The 14,061-nt window shown below is 31.5% G+C and overlaps 1 protein-coding gene and 1 long non-coding RNA gene across 2 annotated transcripts in view; both read right to left on the minus strand.

Annotated features, from left to right (window-relative positions):
- Positions 1-14,061, minus strand: part of LOC145242483 (uncharacterized) — a 222,145-nt gene that overhangs the window by 167,225 nt on the left and 40,859 nt on the right. Inside the window, exon 2 of the long non-coding RNA XR_013862746.1 lies at positions 7,905-7,964. This is a non-coding gene — a long non-coding RNA (uncharacterized LOC145242483). The remainder of the gene's footprint in view (positions 1-7,904; positions 7,965-14,061) is intronic.
- Positions 1,626-2,994, minus strand: LOC145242482 (synaptosomal-associated protein 25-like). Its single transcript, XM_080105539.1, has one exon. It carries the CDS (start codon positions 2,294-2,296, stop codon positions 1,655-1,657), a length of 642 nt encoding a protein of 213 aa, XP_079961665.1. The 5' UTR covers positions 2,297-2,994; the 3' UTR covers positions 1,626-1,654.

Below are 14,061 nucleotides of genomic sequence, written 5' to 3' on the forward strand. Positions count from 1 at the left end.
TATAAAACAGCAGTTTTATGCTGGTGGTACCTTTTGAAAAATGTTTTAATTTTATTTTAATTTTATTCGATTTCCCCAAAATTTTAATAAAATATTACTAATAGCAATTTTTATTTTAAAAATGTTTATGAAACCTTATTTCAAAAATATATATGTTTATCGTTTTATAATGATTAAGCCAAAAAGGTGAGGTGATTAATTTTAATGAATAAATTTAATTTACAAAAAAATAACCTTAAATTTTCTTAAAACATTCAAAACGTTTTTTTTTAACCTACGATCGATATTATAATATTGACTATATTAAACCAATATGTTCTTAAGTTTAAACTAGCAAAGTTTAAACTAGCATTACAAACAAAAACTAAGTAAACTAGATTGATTATTGAAAGGAGGTGCTATGAAACAGATTTCAGGATACAACATTTCGCTCTTAACCTTTTTTTTTATGTATTTAAAAAAAGTTTTAATTGAATTTTTCTAATAATTAATTTATAATGATAAGATTAAAAAGTGAAGCTTTTTTTTAAAATTTAATAGTAATTTTAATATAAGTAATTTTAGAGTGAAAATATTTGCAAGGGTTGTATTTTTATTACCTAGTAAGTTCTTCAGTCTTCACCTAAATAGAAACATTGGTGTAGGATTGTGTAAACTATTTGTGCTTTAATAAAAAGAAAGGATATTGAAAAAGAAATTGCACAAATAAAATATCCAAAGATCTTTCTTACACCTATATCAAAATTTAATTTTCTGTATAATTCGGACTACTATTCTCACAACATTTTGATCGATGGAACTTGGGAACCTTCTTGTCGAATATGGGAATCTTTATGGCCTGAACCCTTTCCAGTTCTAAATTCCGTGCAGGTTCGCGAGTGCAACATAAAAGAATCTCATGTTCAACTAGAAGGTTCCAAAGTTCCAAAAGATGCACCTGATGAAGGTCGAAGGTTACATCGTTCGAAACATTATGAAAATAAGATGAGAATAGTAGTCCGAATCAATCATCTAAAATTTTCAAAACATAAAAACTCTTTTTTTTTTCAAGTTAGTAGACAGGTGGGAGGTAAATTAAAATATCTAAGTAAACAAAACATATGCGACTGGTGCTCCATTTTTTGGGAGAGGGGTTGGGGTGACTGTTTAAATGTTGTTTTCACCCATGCAGGGGGTGTCAGTCTCAATATTGTTCGTCTGTTCGATTTAGTGTATCTTTTATTAATCTCAGTTAATTATTATTATTATTATTATTATTATTATTAAATTAAAACAGTTAATTTTGTACTATTCAAACTACTGATATCTCGTCTTGATTATTTTCACAACGTTTCCATTGATGTAACCGAACCGACAACCTTCTTTAAGTGCATCTATTCGAACTAGGGAAACTGTCTATTGAACTAACCTAAAGTTTGCGGTGATTACATCGGTTTAAACGTTGTGAATATAAGCAAGATTAAAATAGTAATGTAAATAATAGAAATTACGAATATAAAATAAACTTAAAACAATATTTTACTTTAGTGTTGCCTATTATTTTCTTTTTCCTTATATAGTAATTTGTTTATATTTTTCATAATAATGTTTGTTGCGGTTATTTTTTTATGATATCTAAGTTGATGTTTTGTTGTTGTTGTTGTTGTTATGGTCCTCAGTTTTTAAGTAATTTGGTGGCTTTCTTGTTAGCCTCGTCAATGCGGGTCTCGTTGGATTCGGCCTTCTGTTGGATCCGGTCAACCTGCCTGTTCTGGGAGCTAATCTCATTCCCCATGTCGATAGCCATGTTCCTCAGGTTTCCGATCATACTGCTCACTTCTTTCATGTTGCTTTCCATCTCGTCCTCACGAGCGTCATTCGTGATGCGGGTCACATACCCGGAACTGGGCCCCATCCCGTTCTGGTCTCCGACCGTGACCCGAGGCCCATTCGTGTTGGTGGGGCCGTCATCGTCCTTCTTCCAGGTATTAGCGTAATCCCCGCTCTTCTCGAAAGATTTGCCCCTCTTCCAAGGCAACACGCACAGACCACAGCATTTATCCATCCCTTCGAGATTTTTTTCCGCGTCCCTCATGTCCTGGTTAATTTGATCGAGGCCCTCTTCGATGCGATCCAACTGTTCCCCTTGTTCATCCAACATGACCAGGGTTCGGATGCCGGCCTCTTTGCTTTCTTCACACATGTTTATCATCCTCCTGGTCGATTCCAGGGAATCGTCCGTTACTTGGTTGCATTGTTGCTGGATTTCTTCCAATTCAGTCTTTGGAACAATATCCATCTCTGTGTTACCGGACATCTTTACTCGTCTGGGTTTAGCTATGACTTGGAGTAGTTTCGGTATTTACTATTCCTTATTACAGAGTTAAAACGTAGATCGAATATACGAGATCCGATATTTTCTGCGGACTAAAAAGATGGCGTAACCAGAAGAAAGTAAAAAATTTAAAGGGGCGGAATACAAGAATTTAGTCGTTAAAAAAAAAAAAAGAAAAAAACGCAATTTCCCCCGTTTTGTTTCCAATGAAAAGGACCGGGGGGGGGGGGCTCTGTGGAGAAATACTGTATTAATATTTCTATTATCCAAATGATTTCTTTTTGATTTCTTCGTTTGTTTTTAAATTTTGATAACTACTTTTAAGTTGTTGTCAATTTTTTTTTTTTAAATCCCCTTCCTGGGTTGTCTTCTCTGCTGTTATTGTTTTGAATCCACCTCTATCTTATTTTTAAATACTTCCAAGCTGAAATTTGTCGATCAGTCCTTCGGTCAAACTTGTATAAAATGAGAAACACTTTTTTCTTCGGTGTTCATTCTGTTGTTTAATGACAACTAAACACTAACTGTTGAGGTGGGCGGAGTCTCTGGATTGAGAAAAAGGAGAAACAAATTCTAATAGAGGGTAGGCTAGCAATCCTTAGAGGGATGTCCTCATATAGATAGAGAGGGGTAAAGAGAGCGTGTGTGAGAATACAGAAAAAGATGTATGTATATTCTCTGGAAATAGATAGATAGAAAGACAGATGGGAGGAAGAATAAGAACGTGATATTGTTGAGTAAGATGACGAGATTCTCACGTGAGTCGATGAGAATTGACCGCTGTTTATTTAAATTTAAAAATTTTGAAAAATAAATGTTTATATTAAAATATAAAAAAAGAAAATGAATGTTAAAAATAATTCCATTCTTATAAAGGTTATTATATTTTTTTTTAATAATAAGTGGGGGAATGTAACTGTCCTAACAGAGCTAATCTGTCTGTCACCATCTTGAAAATCGGACTTTTTAATTTATTTTTTCCTCTTTAGTTTTCTTTTAATTAATTAATTAATTAATAGAATAAATTAACAATTAATTAATTACCAGCGATTAATAATAATTAAAAATGGTTTGTGTATGTACGAAACAGCTGTATATCCTTTCCACTCCTACCATCTATTTAACCCTACTTAATATTGTCATCTAAAGCCAGCATCTTTTTTCCCGCTCCCACTATTAACAAGTATGAACTAATCTTGCTCATTTTCTTAATCTTAATAATAATCTTCCCGACTTATATCTTTCTATATTTCATTTTGATAATCTTTTCGCTATTCAACTTCCTCTCTCTCTCTCTCTCTCTCTCTCTCTCTGTCGATACCATTTTCTATGTTGGGTAAAGGCAAAAGTAAAGCGCCCCAAATTGTTCATCTTTTGGATGGGATCCATTCTGTCATCCCAGGTAAAAACGGAGAAAGAAAAGACACAAGAATGATGGATCCATATATATATATATATATATATATATATATATATATATATATATATATATATATATATATATATATTATATGAATCCTTCATTCATTTTTATTTTCAGGAAGTGACAATATGGATTGTTTCCAAGTTTTATTGATTACGTTTTGTTTTTTATTGATGTAATTTTGTTATTTTTATTTTTTGAGACATAAAAATAATCCTCTTTTAAAATTCAAAGTTAGTTTTTATTTCTTAAAAAAATTTCATTTTTTTATTAAAAATATTTTCAGTGTGGATATGAAATTTCTCTTTATTTATTTATTTATTTTTGTGTTAAAAATGAAAATAATTTTACCTCTAACTTGTTTTAGTCAACATTTTACATGTTAAAAATAATATATAGTACTAATTAGGCGTTTACTTTCACCTGAATAATTAGATTATCGTATAATTTAATTGATTTGCTTAAGTTTTTTTTTTTTCTTCATTTTATTGATTTTTAAGTGAATAAAGCAAGTTTGAATATTTCAGATCATTTCTTCAAAATAAACGAAATCATATACTACTTCCAACTCAAATATAATAATGTATGCATTCAACAAGTGTTCTCTCCTTTGGTTGCGATAACTGCGGCTACTACAGACGTTTTTCTTTAATTGATTGACCAAAAGAATTTGTCATTTTTCAGACAATAGATCGCCAGAAGATGATTGTGTGTGTGTGTGTGTGTGTAATATATATATATATATATATATATATATATATATATATATATGTGTGTGTTTGTGTACACCATCTTAACGTACCAGGTATGTTAATACGTATGTAATGACGCTCTCAAAATATTGAGCTGTACGATTGTAGCGTCCTAAATTATATTGTCAAAAGACGTCATTCTATACGATTATTTTATTTGTAGTTTTTCTTAATTAAACTGAATTTTAGGTTTAACAAAGTTAAGCAAAAAAAAAAAAAAAAACTTTCATAACGATAAAATTAATAACGACCTTATTTTTTTAATGAAATTTAATATTTGGGTACTTCTGCAGTTTACAGACCGTACTGAAATAATGACATTATTTAAAAACCCGTTTTCATGAGGATGACGTTTTGTTAACTATTCTGTACTTTCATCTAATAATTTAATAAACAAAAGATACCGTAAAAGTTAAAATTAACTTGAAAATATTACCTAGCACAGTCGCAGTCCATAAACTAAAGAAGTACCAATATTTTTCTTTTGAAAAAAAAAAAAAATTAAATATATTATATTTTATTTTGTTACATATTAAATTGTAATGTAATTTTGAAACTGCAAATCGAATAATCGTAACAGACGTTTTTTTTTTTTTTTTTTTTCAATATGGAAGATGTCATAATTTTCCTGGACAAAACATATGTTATCAGGTTTTTTGAGTTTTTTTTCTCTCATTGTTTAAGGAGAGAAATAAAATTAGTATTTTTTAAGCATGCAATATTTTTCAAAAATTAAAATAACATTTTTTAAGTCGGCAACTATACAATTTTTTGTAATTATTAATAATACAATTATGAAATGTAAATCCTAGGTAATTGCATAAATTATTCAAGAAGGAAATAATTTGTGCATTTTTTTTCAAGAATCGTGAATAATCAAAGAGAATACATTTTTAAAAATGTTCGATCTTAAAACAAATACTAGAAATTTAAAAAGAAGAAAAAGGTGCCGTTTTATCATCTGCTTCTATAATTATATTCGAATATCTTTACGAATTCTGTTTCCACTTCACTTCCGGTTGCGCCACCCTCCCCCGGTCTCCATGTTAAGAAATTTTTTTATCTAAATAATAACGCTATTTAGAAAAGTCCTTAACATGGAGAATGGTGGAAATTCATTTACCTATTCTGTACTTTTACTTACTAATTTAATAAAACGGTATTTTTTAGATTAGGTTCACCCACCTCCACAATTTTCTTTTAAATGACGACTTTTATAGGTTTTCGACTATGCTGAATACGGAAATCGCATTGAAATTTTGCAGAAATAAGTAGTTATCGAGATATAAATAGTTGTTTTATGCATTGTATTCTTTGGCGGCCATCTTTGTTATGCGCATAGATTTGTGGCGCGCGCACGCGCGTAAAAAAGATGGCCGCCAGAGATTACAATGCATTATACAACTTTTTATATCTCGATAACTACTTATTTCTGCAAAATTTCAATGCGATTTCCGTATTCAGCATAGTCGAAAACCTTTAAAAGTCGTCATTTAAAAGAAAATTGTGGAGGTGGACCTAATCTAAGAATTTACATTTTTTTGGTCGGACTTTACGATATACCCTTATACGTACTTTTTTTTTTAATTATCTATTGATAAATGTTACCATTGCCAACATTTTAATGATGGAAATGTAGTTGAGAAATTAGTCAAAAGCAATTTTTGTTTTATCTACTCAGACTCACTAGCGAGTGGGGGGGGGGGCTTTACCCGGTCGTAAAATGCGCTTAAATATATTTTAATTGGTCCAGATTTTGTATATATTATTATAGAGTCGTGATTTTAAAAGTAAAAAAAAAAAAAAAAAAAAATGTATTTGGGTGCGTGCCATCAGCTAGAATCGAAACCAAAAGCAAAACCGTAGCATTCAAAGCTCTCTGGTGACGTTAACACGTATATGAACTGATTAAAAAATAAACTAAGATGAATGTACAAAATGTATCACGATTTTTTTAAATTTTGACCCCCTTAAAAACTATTTTAACCTGCTAAAGACCCATAAAAGAACGGTTCATAAAAATCCAATCATTTGAGGCCCCTAGCGCCGCTCTGTGACTTTTATTTTCGGAAGAGATAGTTTGAAAATATGGAAACACAAACATGCAGATTTTTAAAAATTAGATTTGTTATATATTTGTGTTAAAACGTGTGTAGCAGTCAGACATGAAAATCTATTTTTGCTTGGTAATCAATGCCCCCTTCCTCACTGAGTGATTCGGCTACACACTAAAACCTGTCATCTGGGAGGGCGTATTGATTCATGTCCGTCCCCTAAGGAACTATTTTAGCCCCTTTGAGAACCATGGTCAGCTATCAACAGAGAACCCCCCCCCCCGCAAGCAACAAAGACAGGCTCTCTCCCTTCTCTCTCATCCATGTCTACTGGCATTGACGATTTTCACTGAAGATAAATGCTGACTGACCTGGGACTCCATAAAGGACTGCTGCCTAACATTACACCCATAAAAACTTTCTTCTCTTCCTTTCTTGGACTTGGACACAATCCAACTTTCTGTCGCTTTAAATATTGGGTTTGAGCAAACTAATCCATGAACAGCCATCTTAGTACCTCCTTGTGATTAAACAAAATATCTACCCCACCTCTTCTTTATTATTTAACTCACAAACAATATTTACAGTAACTTTACTAATGTGTTTAACACAAATAGGTCACAAATAAATAGGTAAACCAAGATTTGTTTTTTGGGTTTTTTTTTTTTACTAATTTCCCAACTATTTCCTTTTAAATAATTTGTTGCCATAGCACCTATTTACTTGCCTCCCCATGAGGGCAGAGTTTGACAAGATCAGATGTTAATGTGGGGAAAATCCAGCTCCCCAAAAAGGGGCACTCTAGATAAGAACAAAAATAACAATTGTGTCAGGCATGAAAGATTTTTCCTCCACTGACATAGGATGGAAAAGCATCAGAACAGATACTACACTGTGATCTTGCCCCAAAAGCCAAGGATGTTTTCCTTTTGCTACTATAGTAATGTTTACCTATTTATTTTTGATTAATAACCAAATTTTCCAATTAAAGAAACAAAATGAAAAACTGACTTTTTTTTTTTTTTAGAATAGGGGTTCAGTGAAGTAAAAGCAAGTAGGACAACCATTTCATGTTAAAACATGAAATGGTTGCTCTGCTTGGTTTTACGACCTGTCTTTTAATAAATAAAAAAAAATCTTGTTTTTGTAAATGTCTTTTAGAGAATTGCAAAAGATATGGTTCAATTCACATTTACATAGCAAACTGGACCTTTTTGGAAAAAATTTTCAATAACCATTTAAAAGATAAACTCCAGCATTATTGCTCATTTGTGCTCCTAAACTAAAGGAAACATTTTCTCACATATGCCTCTTATATGAAAGACCAAAAAAAAATTTGAAAATGAATAATTTCAACTCACTTGGAGAACAGCATCTGATGACATTTTCTTTCTTCAGGTTTTGCCATTTTTATCCATCTCCTTATAAAATGAAATGAAGAAAATTATATTAAAGTTTATGTAAAGTAGCATTTTCATTCAGAGGTTATCATGTTCTAAAATATTTATAATAGCAAAATATCTGTCTTGAGATATCTACTAGGTAAAAAAATAATTCACTGAAAAGAAGTTTTACATCTCTTATTTTATTTTTTTTTTTTTTTTCAATTTTCTTATTTTGTTCTAGTTGAGGATGGGGCATCCTACCAGATGCCAGACATTCACTCGCTGTCTCATACATTCCAATCAAGAGATCTTTTTAAGATTTTAACTGTCTCTTTAAGCACAATTATTTATATCTCTCTTGCACTTAGTTCACCAGATATATTTGACAGATTACATGAAGATCAAAATCAAGACATATATGCTATTAAAGTTTTATGTTTATGATCCTTATTCCAATTTTGATCAAAATCTGTTCAATGATTTTGATTCTACAAAAATGTCTAAAATGTGGGGATTAACCTTAAGATGTCATAATAAGAAATTGCACTTCATGGAAACTTAATTGATATCTAATACATATTAATCAAATATCATGTAAATCAGAAATATTTGATTTTTCAAATGAGTGATTATGTCCATATTATATTCCCAGGCCCCTAAAAAGTAATTTTCAGAATATTTATGAAATGATGTCTAATACTTATGGCTCAAATATTTACAAGTATCTAAATTTTCACAAAGTGTTTCCAACCGCTCCATACATAAAACTAAACAAAATATAGCCCATATTCCATCCTAACATCAGCAGTTTTTCCGAATTAATAATAATAAATTAATTACTTCCAAACAAATAAGACCATTATGTAAAACAGACGTTGAACAGAATATGATAAAACATATACACATACTTAATTTTATATATGGATGAGATAAGCATATCTACATTGACAGAGGTACATATTATATTTCATACTTTACAAACCTAATTTTTCAGTTGATTTCTAAATCAAGAGAATTGATATGTAACAAAAAATGTCAGATTCAATTGAACAAAATATTTATTTAAAATGTAACATCTGAAACCAAAATACATATATTATACATATATATATATATGATATCTGGAATGCATTCAATTGTTAATATCACATGAATTAAAAAATGATATGCATATGGATGTAGATATACATATTTAAAGTTTAAAAGATTCAGAATGAGAATAGACAATGATTTATGAAACCAATGAAATGGTATTTATTAAACCATCTTTTATAGAGAGCTCAATAACTTAAAAAGATAACAGGTTCAAAGATGTTTCTTTTATTTAAATTGAATTAAAACTCAGTGTAATGTATGTCTATATATGTACCTATTTACTATGCCTCCCCACGGGACAGAGTTAGAAACCAGGGTCGTTTTTTAACATGGAGAAAAGGTACAAAAATAAAAGATTGTCTCAGTCGTGAAGGATTTCTCCTCCACCGAAAGAGAACAAGAAATAGAAGTGCAGCATCTGAAGAACAGATGGTATTTATTTGCTCCCCCACTGAGCAAATTAGGCACAAGGCCGTTTTTAATGTGAGGTAAAAACCAGCTCCCCTAAAAGGGGTCACTCTGGTTACCAAAAATAATAATTGTCCCAGTATAGAGGGCTTCCCCTCCATTGACCGGTACAAACTATCCCAAGTGCAGCATCTGAAGAACAGATACTACACTTTGATCTTGTCCCAAAGGCTAAGAACAATCGATTGTATGTCTATATATGTAGTGCAAGTTGTAATTATATATATATATATATAATCCTTGCTTAATAGAATAAACTGCAATAAAATAAGATAATTCACTTTTCATGGTATTATTAAACCTCATTGCCGTTTAAGAGATCATAATTCTAGATTTTTTTTTAATTAATAGTTGAAATTATAGTATATATTTCAATTTCTTTATTATAAAATTGTACTTCACTACAGCAAAATTTCATGTTTGAATCTTCACAATTCTAACTTCATAATCTTTCTATTAATTTTCTTTATTGTCCAATTGCTTTTCTAATTGAAAATTCTGTTTGTAATTTTTGTTATTTTACAAAAAGAAAAAAGGAGCATTAATTTAGGTAAAGAATCTTAAAAGTAAAGTTAAGAAGCACTTAATGTTTTTTTACTTTAAGATTAGAACAGATTTGTAAAGCAAATCTGAAATGGCGTTCCTGCAATCTAAACTCATGAACTATCACTGTATTCTGCTGTTCACATAACAGTAATCATTTTTTCTTAAATCATAAAAGCAAAATAAAAAATAAAAAAAAACAATTTGGAAGATAAAAAAAAGAACATCCAGATTTACTTGCTTCTTCATAAGCTCATTTGGACACAAGGTTGCTTTTTTATATGGAGGAAAGTCTAACTCTCCAAAAATTTGCTCTCTGGATTAGGACAAAAAAATTAAATTACCCCAGTCTAGAACGATTTATTCACTGACCAAGGACAAAAAAAATGAAGTGTATTATCATAAATATATTTTGCTCGTAGTCAAAAAGGCAAAGAATACATACAGTCATCTGACAATGGGGCAAAGTCTTGTTGGCTTCTCCATATTGTATGAAATATTCACAAGTTATACCATCAACACACTTTAATAACATCAATGATCAGGCCAAATTTTTGCATGATGTTTGCTATTATCAAAGGACATCAGCTTCATATGTCAAATTTGGAAAAGAAATTCCATGAAAATTTCTAACATAATCCAACTTTTCATGGTTAAGCTCAGTCATAGAAGATGCTGGTCTTCATTAGCTACAATATAAGCCAAGTAGTGAGTTTCTATGATGAACAGAACCAAATTTATTTCCAAAAATGTAACTTTCATCTTTTTCTATAACCTTGACCTCTGACATAAATATCCCAAAATTAAATAAGTTCTATGTTAGATCATGAGCAGTATTTTGACTAAGTTTTGTGACAATTGGTCAAGTGATGTGGATGCTAGTCTGTACACCAACAAACATTTTGACAAATTAATAAATTCCACCAAAAACATAGTCTTTGGTGGAGGTAAAATAATCTGCTGAAATAAAGTCTGCAAATATAAACAAACCATTTAACTTGTTAAAACCTGATGTCCCATCCACCAATGACCAATTACAAAGAATATAAAGGAATAGCAAGTATATGGGAGAAAATGATTTGAAAAACTGCAAGGTAAGAAACAGCTAATCATCATCCACTGTTGACTATTTCTAAACTTATATACAAGGTGCAGATGGTATTTGATTGCAAGATTACTGTTCAGGAGAAAATAACAGGAGTTTCATTTTTTATTTTATTTTTATTTTTTTTTAGATTTATTCAGCAAACTTGGGTCAGTTTGTCTTTGTGACTTGTTCTGTCAGTTTCACTTGATAAACTTGGCTTTAATTGCAACCTCTGAACTGACCACAGGCCTTTGTCACCGTCTCTCAATTCAGGCTTCCTAAACCTGTGTTGATCTTGGTCTTGGGCTTTAGTGTGTTGCAGATGAATTTGTTGGTGTCTCACTCCATATAAATAAGTTAAGGAGGTTGCTAGCAAGCCAGAGATCAAATTAAATCCTTTGTCAGTCAGGTCTGGGTCTCCCAATCTGGTATAGCAGAGCATTGTTTTGTTATTGTATGTACAGCTTATCTGCAGCTACCTGGGATATCAAGGGTTTCAATATGACGACATCAAGACCGCGGTTGTCATTGGAAATTTTGGATGAAGCAGCAAGCCACCTGTTCTTGAAGTTAAATCTAGCTGGTCTTTGCAGAAGTTCTCTGACAGCCAGACCTACGTCCTCTGGCTGATATTGCAGGACGTTGAATCTTGTTGTCACATACATGGCTTACCTACAACTATCAGGTTTCATTACCTCATTCAAAACGTGAATGTAGCCATGTGTTTAGCCTGAAACTCTCAAGTAAGAAATGGAATGATGTGACCTCACATCCACATCTCATGATATCAAAGACCATGGCTGTCACTGGAAATTTGTCTGCATGATTCTGAGTATGTCTATGGTTGAGTCTGTGAACAACTTACTGTTCTAAGAGTTGATTTTCTGGTCTTCACCAACATTTTCTCATTGGAGAAGAACCACAGCATGTCTTGCTTCATAGAATGTATCAACTTGTTATTCGAATTCTTTGTGTGCTTCAGCAGGCCAGAGGTCAGTTAAAATTCTTTTGATAGTCAAGCCTTGGTTTTCTGACTGGTATAGCAGGGCATTGAATTTTGCTGCTGTGTGTACAGCCTACCTGCATTTACCAGGGAGATTCAAGGTTTCAATATCATGACACCAAGATCATGGTTGTCATTGGAAACTTTGTATTTTGGATGAGACAGCAAGCCACTTGTTCTTGGAGTTAGATCTTCTGGTTGTCTTGACAGAAGATGGAGAAAAAACGCAAAATGTCTTTCTCAAGTGAGTGTATCAACTTCTTTGTGTGCTTTAGTCACTTTTCTTGTATCGTCTGACAGAAATCGTCTTTTTCTCATGTGGATGAAACATAGTGGATGTTCTCATGCTCTACCAGCTTAAATGAGATTTTTATGTGCACTTTTCTCCTTTGCAATGATATGCATTGACTTGCTGGATACATTATTGATAATCAGAATTCCATTGGCATTCTGACAGATCGTCAATTATGCATTTTTCTTCTCTAATGTTGTCTCGTAGTAAAATCCTGAATCTGTCAGTATCCTTATTGGTCTTTCAAGCACCGATTTCAAGGAGAGCTTTATCTTCCACAAATGTGATGTTTATAATTGTCCATAATCAAACAGAAGAAAAATTGACATATGTTTACTGTTTACATGAAGACAAGACTGACGATGAAAGTAAAAAAAAAAAAAATATGCATTAAAAGTAGTTGTTGAATGTTAAATATAAATATTATTTGCACCCTCTGTATACTAGACAGTCTGTGACCTGTTCCTATTTACTTGCCTCTAAGGGAAAAGTTAGACACGGGTTCAGTTTTTAATGTGGGGAAAAATGTGTCAATGTTGTGGGATTCTGCATCCATAAAATGGAAATGTGTCACAAACTCCTACAAGAGTTTTGGAAATAGATTCCCCCTAACCAGAAATCTTCTGAAACTACATTAACCAGAATACTTAAGTTTGTTTTAGCTTGAATAATGATAGTACAGTAATATTGTGGGATCGGCATTTGTGCTAGATGTAGGATAGAAATATTTTTAAGAATATATACAAGAAATGAGACATGCAACTGTAGAATTGTTATGGATCCTGTTAGTAAACGAATGTACTTCCAAGAGAATTTGACCTGCATATTCCTAGTTCATATTCTTTTTTTAACAGTCAAAATGGTGTTGATTAAAATAATATGCTGAAATAAATATAAATTAAATATATGAGAAAACATTGATTTCTCTCTCAATCAAAAATAAATATTGTTGTCAATTGAAAGTAGATCCGAAGAAAGATAAGATGATTATCTGTTAGTTTAAAAACATGGTGGATATTTGATTCAATCTTCAAATATTTTTGCTCAATTTCATGCCATCGTTATCATCATTCAAACCTCTGTGAACATTGTACCCATCTTATCACTGTTCTTATTACTACTGAGTGAAAAATTCCTCTTTTCTCCACTCTATTGAAATTCTTGCTCTCTTTCACTGGAGAAGTTATTGATCTCCCTCCCACAGCAGGATGATGTGACACAAGGGTTGAAAAGTATTACTTGAAAAGCCAATATTCTAAAGGAAAAGCTCTCTGGCCAGCAAAAATTGCCTGGACAGTCCCATCAGTATTCTATGATAGAAGCACTTCAGGCAAGTAGAAATAAACTAACCCCTTCTCAAAGGGAAAAGGCAAAGCCTGGAAGTGAGGACTGCCTAGAACTGCACAGGACCAGAGACAGTTAACAGGAAACAAACCATTTCAACAATGGCATAGACTCAATTGGCTTTGGTTAAGTTTGTATTTTTAAGAATGAAAAAACAGACATTTGAAACTTAATTTCAAACTTTCCACTTCTTTATCTTTATCTTGTACATACCATTTTTATAAGAAACGGATATTATTTCAATAAATATATTGAAATAATATTCGTTTCTTATAAAAATGGTATTTACTTCAAAAAATAT

The sequence above is a fragment of the Euprymna scolopes genome, chromosome 21, assembly GCF_053919585.1.
Source record: "Euprymna scolopes isolate OS-2025 chromosome 21, ASM5391958v1, whole genome shotgun sequence".
NCBI classification, from domain to species: domain Eukaryota; kingdom Metazoa; phylum Mollusca; class Cephalopoda; order Sepiida; family Sepiolidae; genus Euprymna; species Euprymna scolopes.